Raw genomic sequence first — 12943 nt, 5'->3', positions numbered from 1 at the left:
TTTTAAAGCCTGACACAGCCCAGCGACACTGTGATTGGATTGTGGCGGGTCAGCTGACCAGTGCCGTACCCGGAAGTAAAGGGCTCCTGTCTCGCGGACGCACTTGAGGTTTGTTTTGCTTGCCTCGACATGTGTTTGAAAATCGAAGCCAGCATCAAATCATACATTTCCCGTTTACCACACTACTTTTACTTGTACTTGACGTTGGTTTTAACTAGCACAAGTATGTCAATAAAGGTAACTAGCAGTGGTGGGAAGTAACGTCGTAGAAATACTTTGGACTGTTATTCTGTTAGTATGACCGGTGCACGTTTAATAAATAAAAGAGGGAACCTTTCGAATTCCTCTTGTTGTTGTGCCACGTTATCAAAATTGGCGTTGTATACATCTAACACTCGCAGTATTTTTAATAACTTACATAATGTGGTTACTGATTAAACTCATAAATAATAAACTCATATATGTTAAATGGCTGTCAGCACACGCCTACCCGATAAGCCCGAAATGAAGTTCCGCTGTTCTAGAAGGCTTTTCCTCCTGTGTGCAGGCACGCATTTAATAATCACTTTATTTATATAAACACGTGTTTCCAAAGTGCTTTGGCAGACAGAATAGTGTACATAAACCACAATAAGACATTAAAAGTCAACAACGGCCCCAAAATCAACCGAGAAAGCCAGCTAGCTCGTTTTAAATGAGTTTGAATGTGACTGGTTAATTGTGAACACAGCCACAACCCCACTTATAAGGTGTGCCCACTTTTGAAAACACATAATCATTCATAACATCATATATTATCACATTATCTCAGTTGCTTTATTTTGATTTCCACCGTCCTCGAAAAGATTTAGTTTTTCAATTGAGTTGTACAGCTTAAATGTCACATTAGTGGTGGGGAAACAATTCATCTTACTCTCTTTTTTTATATCACAGAAACTTAACATTTGAAAGGGTGTGTAGACTTTTTTACGTGTGTATCGGAGTCAAAGTGCTTTTGCCACCTCTGGTAACTACAAAACATGGGTGGAGTAGAATCTGTCATATCAGATTATATCATCCATTATCATTACGTTAAAAAAAAAAAGAAAGGTGTTGTCATGTCACATTTTGTGACAAAGTGCAAGGGAATGCGTTTGTATGGTTTGCGTCAAAGCACCTTAAGTCATGTTGTTGTACGCTGTGGGAAAGCGGCGATGTGTCACAGTACAGCACAAGAAAGACGAATTGACAGCAATACGCTTAACGCCAAATGTGAAGCCATTTTACTCATATGAGGTCATGACATTTAAAATGAAAAAATACACCTTTATTATTATTATTATTATTATTATTATTATTTTATTAAATAGCCAAATATCATGGCTGCCAATTGACAGCTTTTCAGATGTAAGATGTATTTGCTTATCCATCGTTCTTTTTTTTTCGGGGTGCTGCATGGTCCTTCTTACCAAAGGTCTAGAAACGCCCCTGCTGAAATTGCTCACAGCCACTGTGCATTATCACAAACAAATTCCGACTTTATTTGCAGGAAAATTAACAAAATATGTCATTTGGGAAACATTCCATCTAATTTACCAAAAACATTCTGGGAGTGTACTGGAAGTGTTTCCATTGTGCATGTAATTATTTCCTTCTTCTTCACCTCCTGCCATTGCAATTCACGTATTTGTGCTGTGCCATTTTCGTTGTTGTGTGGTTTTTATTTTGGCGTTGGTTCAAGACGTAAACGGAAGTCACGGGTGCCATGGGGCAGGTTGGGCCGGCTGCTCCCCCGCTGAGTGGCGTCGTTTGGCGGCCGGCAGCTCTTGCTCGTCTCGCTGTGGATTGTGGGAGTCGACCGACCGACCGACCGAGCGAGCGACCGAGCGACCGAACCAGCCAGCAACAGCCGAGCCTTCCTTCGCCACTCACCGGGAGACATTTGACGCCCTTGTACTCGGCTGTTGGTTTCACGTAAGTACGCCGTGGTTGCTACAAGGCGTCATTAATGTCGTCGCGGTTGGTTGTGTATATTTTTATTTTTTTATTTTTTTAACCGAGCGGAAGCCGAGCGAAGGCCGAGGTGGCGAGCTCTCGCGCGGGGAAGGAGGGCCGGCGAGATGCCGCCGCCGCCGCCGCCGCCGCCGCCGACACAAGCGTCGGCGCCCGCTTCGACTGACATGTTGCGGAAATGCTTGTGAATGTCAGAACCCGGTTCGGAGTTCGGAGGCGAGCTAGCCGAGCTTCCCGTGAATGCGTCGGGAGGCCAACCACCTCCACGTCCACCTCCACCTGGGGGACGTGCGGGCGAGCAGGCGAGCGAACGAACGAGCGAGCGTCTTGCTAACCTTCGCGTTGCTTCCACTTGGCTTTTCCCCTCCAAAATGGAGCCTTCACACTTCATACATATGACTTGTGACATGCATGTGCCATTAACATCCTCATAATGGCCACACAAGAACATATGGTCCCCATTTAGTCCTAATCCAAAGCATATTCAATTTCCTATCGATGACGAAACTTCATTTGAATAATTACTGCGTCAACACGCCTAATGAATATCAATGGTGGTATAATAGGACACATTACAAGCCCATTTGCCATTTGGGGGAGGGGGGGGGGGGTTACTGTAAAGCTGACATCCAATCTGACTATTTCAATGCGGGCTAACGTAAGGGCACGTGTGTGATGTCCACGAAGATGCCATTGAAAATGGCATTAAACTGCGCTTATTCGTGGTTCGGCATTTGAGAATTTGCCTATTAGCAGATTTTGGGGGGAATTTAGTTGCTGAAAAACTCGCCTATTTATTGTTTGTACGCAGAAAGGGCGCCATCTGGAGGTACCCTGGTGTCAAAGAATTGAGTTGAGGAGCTTCGATTAGCTAAAAGTAGCGCTTTGCCACTCTAGAAGCAATTATGAACCTTTGGGGGTGGTCCCTTACTGACAGATTTTTGTGAATAGTGAGTGTTCATCATATATTCTGAAATAATGATGACAATATTGTCTTTTTTTATCTAGTTAGTTTTATTTGCATAAAGCTATTATTCTGTTGTATGAGTGGAAACAGGTTAATTGTACATTGTGCTTGTCAGTAGACATCGCTGCCATAAATCAACAAAGATACATTATTGCTAGTAAATAAATAGTAATACTTATTGACCAATCAAGTAAAATTGGAACATTTTCCATGGCAAGTCTGATGATTTCTGCCTGTCAAATACAAGAGCCGAAGAAAAAATAAAATCCACCTTCACCAAGTATTTTGACATTGTACGGCTTTATCTGCTCGCATGAATGGGTCAGTGTATTAGAAACAGGTCAGGTTTATTTTTGTACATGTAATAATAAATACAGATATGTATCAAATACACTATAGTAAACACCTTTCTGACATAAAACGGAGTGAAATGTTGATGCAGTTCTTGTCTTAAAAGGAGCAAAAGGGCATAAAATGAGTTTTTTTTAATATTGATTCCATTCATCAAACTTCCAAGGAAGTGCACTCGTTTGCCTTTCTGTGACGCTTCCAGTCTGTGTGTGTCTCCTGTGGCCCGCAGGAGGCCCCCAGTGGCGTCAGCGGACCCGTTGTGAAGCATGTCGAGTCGAGGAGGCAAGAAGAAGCTGACCAAGACGTCGCGCTCCACCAAGGCGGGCGTCATCTTCCCGGTGGGCCGCATGCTGCGCTACATCAAGCGCGGCCTGCCCAAGTACCGCATCGGGGTGGGCGCGCCCGTCTACCTGGCGGCCGTGCTGGAGTACCTGACCGGTGAGTGAGAGGCACGTCGCGCCGGGCGTAAACGCTGCATTAGAACGCTTCGTATCGATCGAGACGCGCCAGCATCAGCTCACGTCTGCTAATGCGGATGATCAGGCACTTTTTTTGGCTTATCGCACTACAGAGGTTGGCGCTTGTTCTTAGGTGGTGAGTGAGTTTGCATTACGATTAGTACTACTGACTGTTTTGAGACCAAATTCTTTTCTTGCGGTGGTCTAGTTTTGCGAGGAAAAGGACGTCCAAGGCATCTTTGAAAGACCTTCTCCATAAAAGTTTGATTTTTTTTCCAAATAAACTCACCAAAGTGAACGTGCATTTTTTTTGATAAGGCTTCCTGGCACAATTAGGAATTCTGTCGAAGAACCCGAGCAGTTCCGTTGATTCATGCCGCTGCGCCCGCTAGCTAGCCAAGCCAGTTTAATTTTTTTGTAATGAATCAAAGATACTATTTGTTTTGGGGCCCAACTTTTTTTTTTTTTTTTTTTTTTTAAAGCTAATACCGATTCAGAAATTTGGCCGAAAAAAAATCAGAAACCGATGAATCGCTGATTAATTTTTGAAATATAGAATGACTAAAACTATCTTGTTTTAGTTCATCAGTACTCAACAACAAAGGTATGAGTCGTTTCTCAATTTTCAAAACCCAGGAAATATCCCAGGATGTATTTTGTGCTGCTATCAAAATGAAAAGAGGACTCCTGTTTGTAGGTTTAAGAAGAAATAAAAAAAGAATTCTTGTCACACGATGTAACTGTGATGAATTACGGAAATACAGCAGAGCCAGAGGGACGTTGGCAAGTACACGGCTGTTGCAATCAAAGACACAAAGCGTGCTTAGCAAGTACGTTCTTTGAGACCATTCTTGCCAAGACCACTTAAACCGAATTCACAAGACCGTACCCTGGGGGCTTGGAATTGGGAAACGGCTCTGAATGACAGGAAGAATGTTTGACCTTTGAACAATTCTTTGTCCTTTAGCATTTGGTTAACTTTAGCACTAGATTTTGCTGGTTGATAAGGGCAGTGTTTGTGTACAGCCACACGATATCTGGGGCAACACACTATTGCCCTCCAAAATTCCATTTGGATGGAATGGGAGCCATCTAGTGGACAAACGGTGCACAGGACATCATTCTTAGTGACTAAGACGGAACAGCATTTTACTGTTTTATGAGAAAGTAAAAACGTATCAGCGATTGATTGGCAAAACGCCTGACGAGTTGGATCATTTTGAAATGATTATTCGGTTGTTGTTTGCGTGGATAAATTCTTTGCTGTCGGGCGACACATTTTGCCAAATGCCCTCATCATATCATGGCGATCCGCAACAAAAACAAACAGCAAAGTGTAAATTGAATTTTCCTTTCGAGGGGAAAAATATTGCCGGTTAACTTCAGCTCATGTAAATGGTTCCATGGTGACCTTTCTCACTCGAAAGTGATACAAAGAGGAATTTAAGAGCGCAGACGATGCTGTCTGAATTAAGCCACACATTGCTCAGATATGAGATTCCCTGATTGATTTACTTTGGTCCTCCACCGCAGCGGAGATCCTGGAACTGGCGGGCAACGCGGCCCGAGACAACAAGAAGGGCCGCGTCACACCGCGACACATCCTGCTCGCCATCGCCAACGACGAGGAGCTCAACCAGGTAGCCGCGTTGCGCGACAAACAACTTGTCATCCACCCACCGCGTTCTTTCTGTTAGCAAGACCATTTGGACAGTTGGCCACAATTTTCAGAAGGGCCTGGCACACAAAGAGAAGTCCGGAAGCTCATGGCTCAACCCCCAGTTCCTATCATGTAATGTACAAAAAGTAGGGGTGTAACGGTGCGTCCAAAATAATGTTGTTGTTTTTTTTTTGTCAGGCTGTGGTTTAGTAAGTCAACAAAATGCCAAACATTGCATTAAAGTCAACATCAAACAAAGAGAATTACACTTTGTGCATAGCTTTGCCTTGCAACATTCCATTCAGCCTAATACAAAAAAACAGCGCAAAACAGCATCACTTAGCAAAACAGAGCATAGCATACAGTAGATGGGTTAACGATTTTTTTTTTGAAGCAACGGGATATTTAAACAAATTGTGGAGCAAAACATGTAGACAAGCATTTATTCTTTATCCTCTGCCAAGAATGACTGAAATGAATGGCGAGGTGTTTGTGACGTTTCCTCCGACTCAATGTACAGGTACAGCAAAAAAAAAAAAAAATGGAATCTCGTGAAAAAGTTCAACATTTCTTGTCAGTGAGAAGTGATAGAATCATTACAGATTGATATATTTCAAGCCTTTGCTTTTGACGATGCTGCCTTACAGAATCTGTAACCAAAAAGCGTGACGAACGTGCACCTGGAACAAATCAAACTCCCCCAACGTGTCCCTCGAACCAGTCCTCACCTTTTTCCCGTCGCTCTGGTCCTAGCTCCTGAAGGGCGTGACCATCGCGGCGGGCGGCGTCCTGCCCAACATCCACCCCGAGCTCCTGGCTAAGAAGCGGGGCGCCAAAGGCAAGCTGGAGACGCCGCTGTCGCCCGCCCCGGAGAAGAAAGCCAAGCCGGCCAAGAAGGCGCCCAGCAAGAAGACGGGCGGCAAGAAGGCTGCCGGCAAGGCCAAGGTACGAGCGCCCGCCCGCTAAACCACAGACGCCCCCACCCCCCCCCCCCCTGCCTGACGCCTTGCCCGTTTGCAGAAACAGGGCGAGGCCAGCAAGACGGCGTCGGCCGACAGCACCACCGAGGGCTCGCCGGCAGACAGCTTCACCGTCCTGTCCACCAAGAGCCTCTTCCTGGGTCAAAAAGTCAGTCGGCACTCCGGACACCTCCGCCAAAGGGATGATGCAATTCGTCCTTTTCTTTCTTCTTCGCGCTGCCAAAGCGTGACCGTTCATTTGCAATTTGATGCCACTGATAATAGCAAAAGCTCTCACAACGGCTCGAGTTCCGGGAATTGCTCTTTCGGCAATAATCTGCTGTACTGGTAACTCGAAATCCTGCGCAGACGTGCTCGTGTCATCGCTTGGGATGCGCTGACTCATTCGGTGCAGCCATCGAATTTCGAAAGGCTCTTTTCGTCTCGAATGCAAGCGTAAGCGCTACGTTTCCTGCCAAAATGACAAGACGCGATTTATCGTGGTAAGATGCAACCGAGTTCGTCACTTGATTATTTTAGGGCTACATTTCACAACTGCAAACTGTTGTACTTTTTAAAAAAAGGTTTCTCTTTCATTTTAATTGTGCAGAGAGGAGATCAGTTTATTCAAATTGTTTTTCATCGTGTCATTTTCATGACACACACAGAAAAGTATTTGAACACGTGCATGTTCTCTCGGTGTCTCCGCTGTAGTTAGATTTTATTTATCACAAGTTCAGTTAACGTCTTTCTTTCTTATTTTCTGGGGGCAAAATCTCAAATTGTTCCTTTTAAAAAGTCAAAACTGGCCATTTGGTCATCACAATCAGCGCATCTTAAGTTAAAAGTTGCCAAGACTAACAGGATGTGGCCTGAGCCTTAAAAAAACCCAACTTGACTTTTTCCCATTCCAATGACTGTCAATCAAGAGTAGATGATTTGATTTGGGAAAAAAATGGAATGTGAGTGCACACATAGTTGCACACCGAGCGGCGAAGAGCATCACAGGCTCAGCTAAACTTGTTTCAGATCTTTTTCTTTCGGTGGACATTCACCAAAGCGTCCCTTGGCATCATTTCGAAGAACCTGTGGCGCCATCTTGTGGTAGCTCACGGCACTGCTGAGTTTATGGCAAGGATCAAAATGTAGATCGAAAACAGTCGACGACATTTTCATGAAGAATTTTACGAAGGAAATCCACTAAATGGATGCAACAAATTGCAAATTGATATCAATGTGCAAGACGCAAAGAAGAAAAAAGTCAAGGTGTTCTTTGAGGCTCAGGCGGTGTCAATTTGGTTTTAACGGCTTTGCTTCCTTCCTCCTGTCGCTCCTCCTCGGCATGGCCCCTCCCCTCCCCATCCCTCCCCTCCCCGCCCCGCCCGCAGCTCAACCTCATCCACAGCGAGGTCAGCAACTTGGCTGGCTTTGACGTGGAGGGGGTCATCAACCCCACCAACGCCGAACTTGAGCTAAAAGACGATCTAGGTGAGACCGCGCCCCCCCCCCCACCCCCACCCCCAACCAACCCCCTCCCACCTTCCTGTGGCCACAGCAGGGCTTTGAAACTTGAACCGTCAAAGCCCGGTGGCCACGTCGGCACCTCCACCTTTCGGGTGACTTCCTGTCGGGCGGCCCTTTTCTCAGTTGACCTTGACTTCCTGCCCGACAGGAAGTCGACCGCCTGCTGTTAACGACAAACTAGGATGCCTCGCTTAGTCAGAGGCCGCGCTGTCAAATTGAGCCCCCTCAACAATTGATTGAATGATTGACTCCAGACGAGTTTGGTTTGGCACTCTGACTGAACGAGCTCCCGGCTTCCGTCCACGTGGCTAACTGTCATGTCAGCGGCCAGGTTGTGTGGCGTCGTCGCCGTGTTGTTTGACCGCCGTGTTGTTTGTGGTTCATTCGTAGTTGCAAGTTGTCCAAGCCGACATTTCCGTCGTGGAGAGCGACGCTGTCGTTCACCCGACCAACTCGGCCCTCTATACGGGCGGTGAAGTAGGTAAAGGAACCGGCCAGCCTCCGTCGCTGCCGAGTGGTCCTCCCAAAGCTGCCGCCGCCGCTGCTGCCGCTGCCGCTGCCGCTGCCGCTGCCGCTGCCGCTGCCGCTGCCGCTGCCGCACTTAATGCTCCTTTCGACACTGATTCAATGATTCAGATTCAGATTGGGCAACCTCCCAGGACACCAGTACAGGAGTTGCATCAAAAAACATGGCTGGTTGGTCGCCCTTTTGTAGCTAGAAAATGACAGCTACGACCACGATAATCATTTTTTGATATCGCTCTCGTATTGGATCCGAGGCTGGATTTACGCTGCGGTAGCGGCCGCTTGAACCGCAAAGTTTGAATCCAGGCTCACGTTTGAATTTAATACCACTAATGATGCCAATCCGCTTGCTTCTTTTAGCCCTCACCGCTCCAGTTGCCTAATTTTCTTTGTTTAGAGATACTGTAGTGTGACATCTTGTGTCGATTCCATGTCGATGTCCTCCCGTGTGGCGTCTCTCTCTGACGTTGCCCATCGCTTCCAATTGTGGTGTCGCAGCTTAACTTTGTTCTGAGTCTCACGGACAAAATACGAGCCCCGCGAGCGGCGAAACGGAGCTCTCAGAAGGCGCGAGAGGCGACGTCAGACGATTGATGGCATCCTGCTTCGGCATCCCTACGCCCGCATGACCGCCGCCGCCGCCGCCGCCGCCTCCTCCTCGTTGTGTCTTTTCCGCCGGTGTGTGACACTCCCTCGTGCGTGATCACGACTCACTCCCATGCAGGTTCTGCCCTGGAAAAGAAGGGCGGCAAGGAGTTAGCTGAAGCGGTGCTGGAGATGAAGAAAAAGAACGGGCCCTTGGATGTGGCGGGAGGTAAGTGGCTCCCTTAAGTGGGAGCGGAGCTGGTGTCCGTAATTTAGCTCTTATTAAAAAAAAAAAAAGTCCATGTATGGACATATATAGTGTAAAAAGAAAATAGATGATGCCCTTGAATGGCGCCTTGAGGAACTCCAGTGCTGGCAGTGGACAAATAGTCACCCTAGAAACATTCATGCTAGTTTCATTGAAGACTCTACATTGTCCGTGAGTGATGGTTTGAATATGTCTAATATGTACCCTCAAGTCCAATCGATTTTGTTATTATTTTTCCCAAATTTCCCTCCACTCCTCAGCGGTGTTGACCGCCGGCTTCGGCCTCCCCGCCAAGTACGTCATCCACTGCAACAGTCCGGCGTGGGGCTCGGACAAGTGCGAGGACATGCTGGACAAGACCGTGAAGAACTGCCTGGCGCTGGCCGACGAGAAGAAGCTCAAGTCGGTGGCCTTCCCGTCTATCGGCAGCGGAAGGTATGAGAAAAACGATTGCCGTCTGTCTGCATTTTCTTTCTGTTCTTCTTTGCTCAAAAGAGCTTTCCTAACACCCACAAAATCATCACATTTGCTGGCTGTGTTCATCATGACCCCTGAAGCAAGTTTGGCTTAGCAACATGAAATTTGGTAGTCATGTCTGTCACGAGTAGACCCACCCAAAAAAATCTCACGAAGCCATGGTCAAAAAGACACCAGAAGTTTTCCAGTTTGGTTTGAAGCGGCCATTTTAGGCGCAACAACTAACAAGGTCAGAGCTTGAGCAAACATCTTGAAAATTCTGCCCCCAAAGCCAGTTTCACTTAGAGACGCCTACCAAATGTCATTGTGCTACCTTGAGTAGACCCACAAAAATGACTCTAAAAGAAATATCCAAAAAGAAATAGGAGGTCTACTGTGGACGTTCAAAAATGAATTCTTTGGTGTTTTGTTTGACAGCCATCCATTTTTTTTCACTGAGGAGCATGAAATTTGGTAGGCGTGTCCATCATGATTAAACCTGCAAAAACGCCTCCAAAAGCCATGTGTGAAAATACACAGGAAGTCCGCCACTTGGGTCTAAAGTAGCCATTTTAGGGTGAGCAACTAAGTTCAGAGCTTGAGCTAACGTTTTAACTTCAGGTCCCAAAGCCAGTTTCTCTAAACAACATGAAATTTGGTAGGCATGTCTGTCATGAGTAGAACTACAAAAAAGGTCGGTGAACACACAGCAAGTTTGGCATTTTGATTCAAAGCAGCCATTTTAGGGTAAAACATCTTTAAAATTTGCACCCCCCCCAAAGCCAGATTCACTTACTGTCACAACATGAATTTGGTGGGCATGTCTGTCATGAGTAGACCCACAAAAAAGTCTCAAGAAGACACAAGAAGTCCACCAATTTGGTTTGTAGCAGGAGTTCTGCTCAAGTTGGCGCACCCTAATTCCGCGGCCGCCATTGCAGGAACGGCTTTCCCAAGCAGACGGCGGCCCAGGTGATCCTGAAGGCCATCTCCAGCTACTTTGTGGCCACCATGTCGTCCACCATCAAGACGGTTTACTTCGTGCTGTTCGACAGCGAGAGCATCGGCATCTACGTGCAGGAAATGGCCAAACTGGAGGCCAGTTAAAAGCTTTGCTAATCCTTTTGTTTCCCTAGCGAGACCAGATGAATCTTTCGACGCGGCCGGGAACTTGTTTTTGCATTGCGTTTGTATTCTTTCCTATCTGGTTTTTAATTTTCCTAAAAAAAATTGTTTTCCAGACGTAATCGCACACTGGGCAAACCTTTTAACGCAAACAGTGTCGACTGGATTAGAAAAGAGGGTTTAATTTTCTGAAACGGGTATATGCATGTTAACAGCAGTATTGACAGTTGTTTAAAAAAAAAACAAAAAAAAACCTCTATTCACCTTAGTTGTCATCTCGGTAGCGCTCGTAATTGTGTTTTTACGTGTCGCCTTTTTTATTCTGTCGAGGAAACTTTTTTTTTTTTTTTTGTGTGTGTGTTGCGTGTCGTGTTTGTTGGACTCTGTGCCCTGCAGAGAGTTTTTTTTAGTTTCACTCTTAAAAAAAAAAAAAAAAAAAGGGTAAAAGTAAGTATCAACTGACTGGCCCTAATATTCTGGTGAATCGCCATTTAAAGAGAGAAATGCGGAATTTTTTTTTTTTTTTGCAGGGCACTGCTGGTTTCTGAAGGCGTGTTTCTTTCAATGTTTCTAGATGGAGTATTTGTGGAAAAGTTCTAGTTGCAAATAACATAGCTGATTATGTTGTATTTTGAATTTGCACATCTTAAAAAGGCACTGTTTGATTTGGAAGCCAACCGCGGCGCACGTTGTTCTTTATGTATTGTGTGTGTTTCGTCCTCATTTAGCCGTACAAAAAACTTGGCAAAATAACTTAGGGGGGAGTAACGTCTGTGGCCGCTAGGTGGCGCACTACGTTAAGGAATGGTCAGGTCCTTTTCACTTGGAATTTGGTTTTGAAGGATGTAATCAGTCAAGAGTTTTCAACTTTCTTATAATTATTGAGGGGGGAAAATGCTTTCAAAAGAATAACTATGTACATTTGCTGACTACACGTAAAAATTAAATCTGTACGCACTCGGATAATAAACTATCTTTGAAAACACCCCAAAAATCGAAGGATTGTGTTGTTACATATTCAAAAAAAAAAAAAAAAGTGTTTCAAAACGGGTTCCTACGAAGCACTGCCAAAATCTGTATTTTTTTTTGTTATGTTATAATTAATTTGCAAATCTCGCCATCTGTTTTCATACAAGATACAAATGAATAAAAATGTACTTTCTTATCCTAAGTTCCTTAAACTTAGGGCTGTATTACAGTAGCTTTGATTTGTGATTGTACATTTTGTAAAAGGGGGGAAAGTCTGTGCATATTGGAAAGATAGTTATTGATTTACTTTATTTAATTTTTTCTCCCATCCTTTGGGTTGCAAACATTTGGATTTTGTTCACAAATTTCATTAATTTCTTTTTGTTGTAAGTTTGTAAAACAAAAAAAAAATCTAAAGCTAATCGCATTTTTTTTTTAAGATCTTTTAAGAAATAAAACAATTTCAGCGCATTACCCTCAGCACTGCAAATTCAATTTAACACCAATTTGTCATCTGAAAGTGGAAGAACTGCAAGAAGTCCTTGGAAAATTGTTTATTTCACTGATATTTTTGTGTACTCTTAAAAAAAAGAATGAAATAATGTCTTGTTCAATTTATTTATAATTAATTTGCCAATTTAAACAAATGGAAAATGTAGCATTATACAAATAGTGTTTTCAATGCAATCACGTTTTTTTCAATTATAAATTAGCCAAATATATAATGGAATGATAAAAGCTTCCAATTTTCTATTTTCAGGTTTTTTGTGGGGTATTTTTCAAAGGTTTTTGAAATAACAGTATTTTAGTATTCATAATTAACCGATTAAAAATGATAGGTATATGCAAAATGTTTTATGTGACTACAGTAGTTTATTAAGTACAATAAATTACAAAACCAGCTAACTACCGTATATGCAGCAAATACAGCAGGTCTCTCGATTGAGTAAATTATTTATTATCATTACGAAATAAAAAATGGCTGATATGACCAATATTTTGGTATTTTATGTAAAAGTTAATTTCAATGAAATCATTCATGCTCAGTTACTTTATCATAATTTAATTATAATGAATTTACCCATTTATTGAAAAATATCAAAT

General features: G+C 44.1%; 1 protein-coding gene across 2 annotated transcripts; it reads left to right on the top strand.

The window, feature by feature from the left end:
• Positions 1-1711: 1711 nt before the first annotated feature.
• Positions 1712-12035, top strand: macroh2a1 (macroH2A.1 histone). 2 transcript variants are annotated; one of them, XM_086057481.1, is made up of 9 exons: positions 1712-1953; positions 3540-3748; positions 5302-5408; positions 6182-6373; positions 6449-6556; positions 8302-8392; positions 9161-9250; positions 9550-9724; positions 10687-12035. In XM_086057481.1, exons 2-9 carry the CDS (start codon positions 3577-3579, stop codon positions 10850-10852), a joined length of 1101 nt encoding a protein of 366 aa, XP_085913607.1. In that variant the 5' UTR covers positions 1712-1953; positions 3540-3576; the 3' UTR covers positions 10853-12035. The 2 variants fall into 2 exon arrangements, with proteins under 2 accessions (XP_085913607.1, XP_085913606.1); XM_086057480.1 differs by lacking the exon at positions 8302-8392 and adding an exon at positions 7776-7875.
• The last annotated feature ends 908 nt before the right edge of the window (positions 12036-12943 follow it).

The sequence above is a fragment of the Filicampus tigris genome, chromosome 17 (genome assembly GCF_054856515.1).
Source record: "Filicampus tigris isolate MCC_2025a chromosome 17, RoL_Ftig_1.0, whole genome shotgun sequence".
NCBI classification, from domain to species: Eukaryota; Metazoa; Chordata; class Actinopteri; order Syngnathiformes; family Syngnathidae; genus Filicampus; species Filicampus tigris.
Note: the sequence above shows the minus strand (reverse complement) of the source record. Positions and strands in the feature narration are given on the sequence as shown.

What these genes read in the sequence shown, in the direction of transcription:
- macroh2a1 (XM_086057480.1), top strand. Translation starts at nt 3,577, where the DNA reads ATGTCGAGTCGAGGAGGCAAGAAGAAGCTGACCAAGACGTCGCGCTCC. An exon ending in AGGCTGCCGGCAAGGCCAAG is followed by an intron (nt 6,374 to 6,448) that starts GTACGAGCGCCC and finishes GCCCGTTTGCAG; the next exon opens with AAACAGGGCGAGGCCAGCAA. An exon ending in TGAGCTAAAAGACGATCTAG is followed by an intron (nt 7,876 to 9,160) that starts GTGAGACCGCGC and finishes ACTCCCATGCAG; the next exon opens with GTTCTGCCCTGGAAAAGAAG.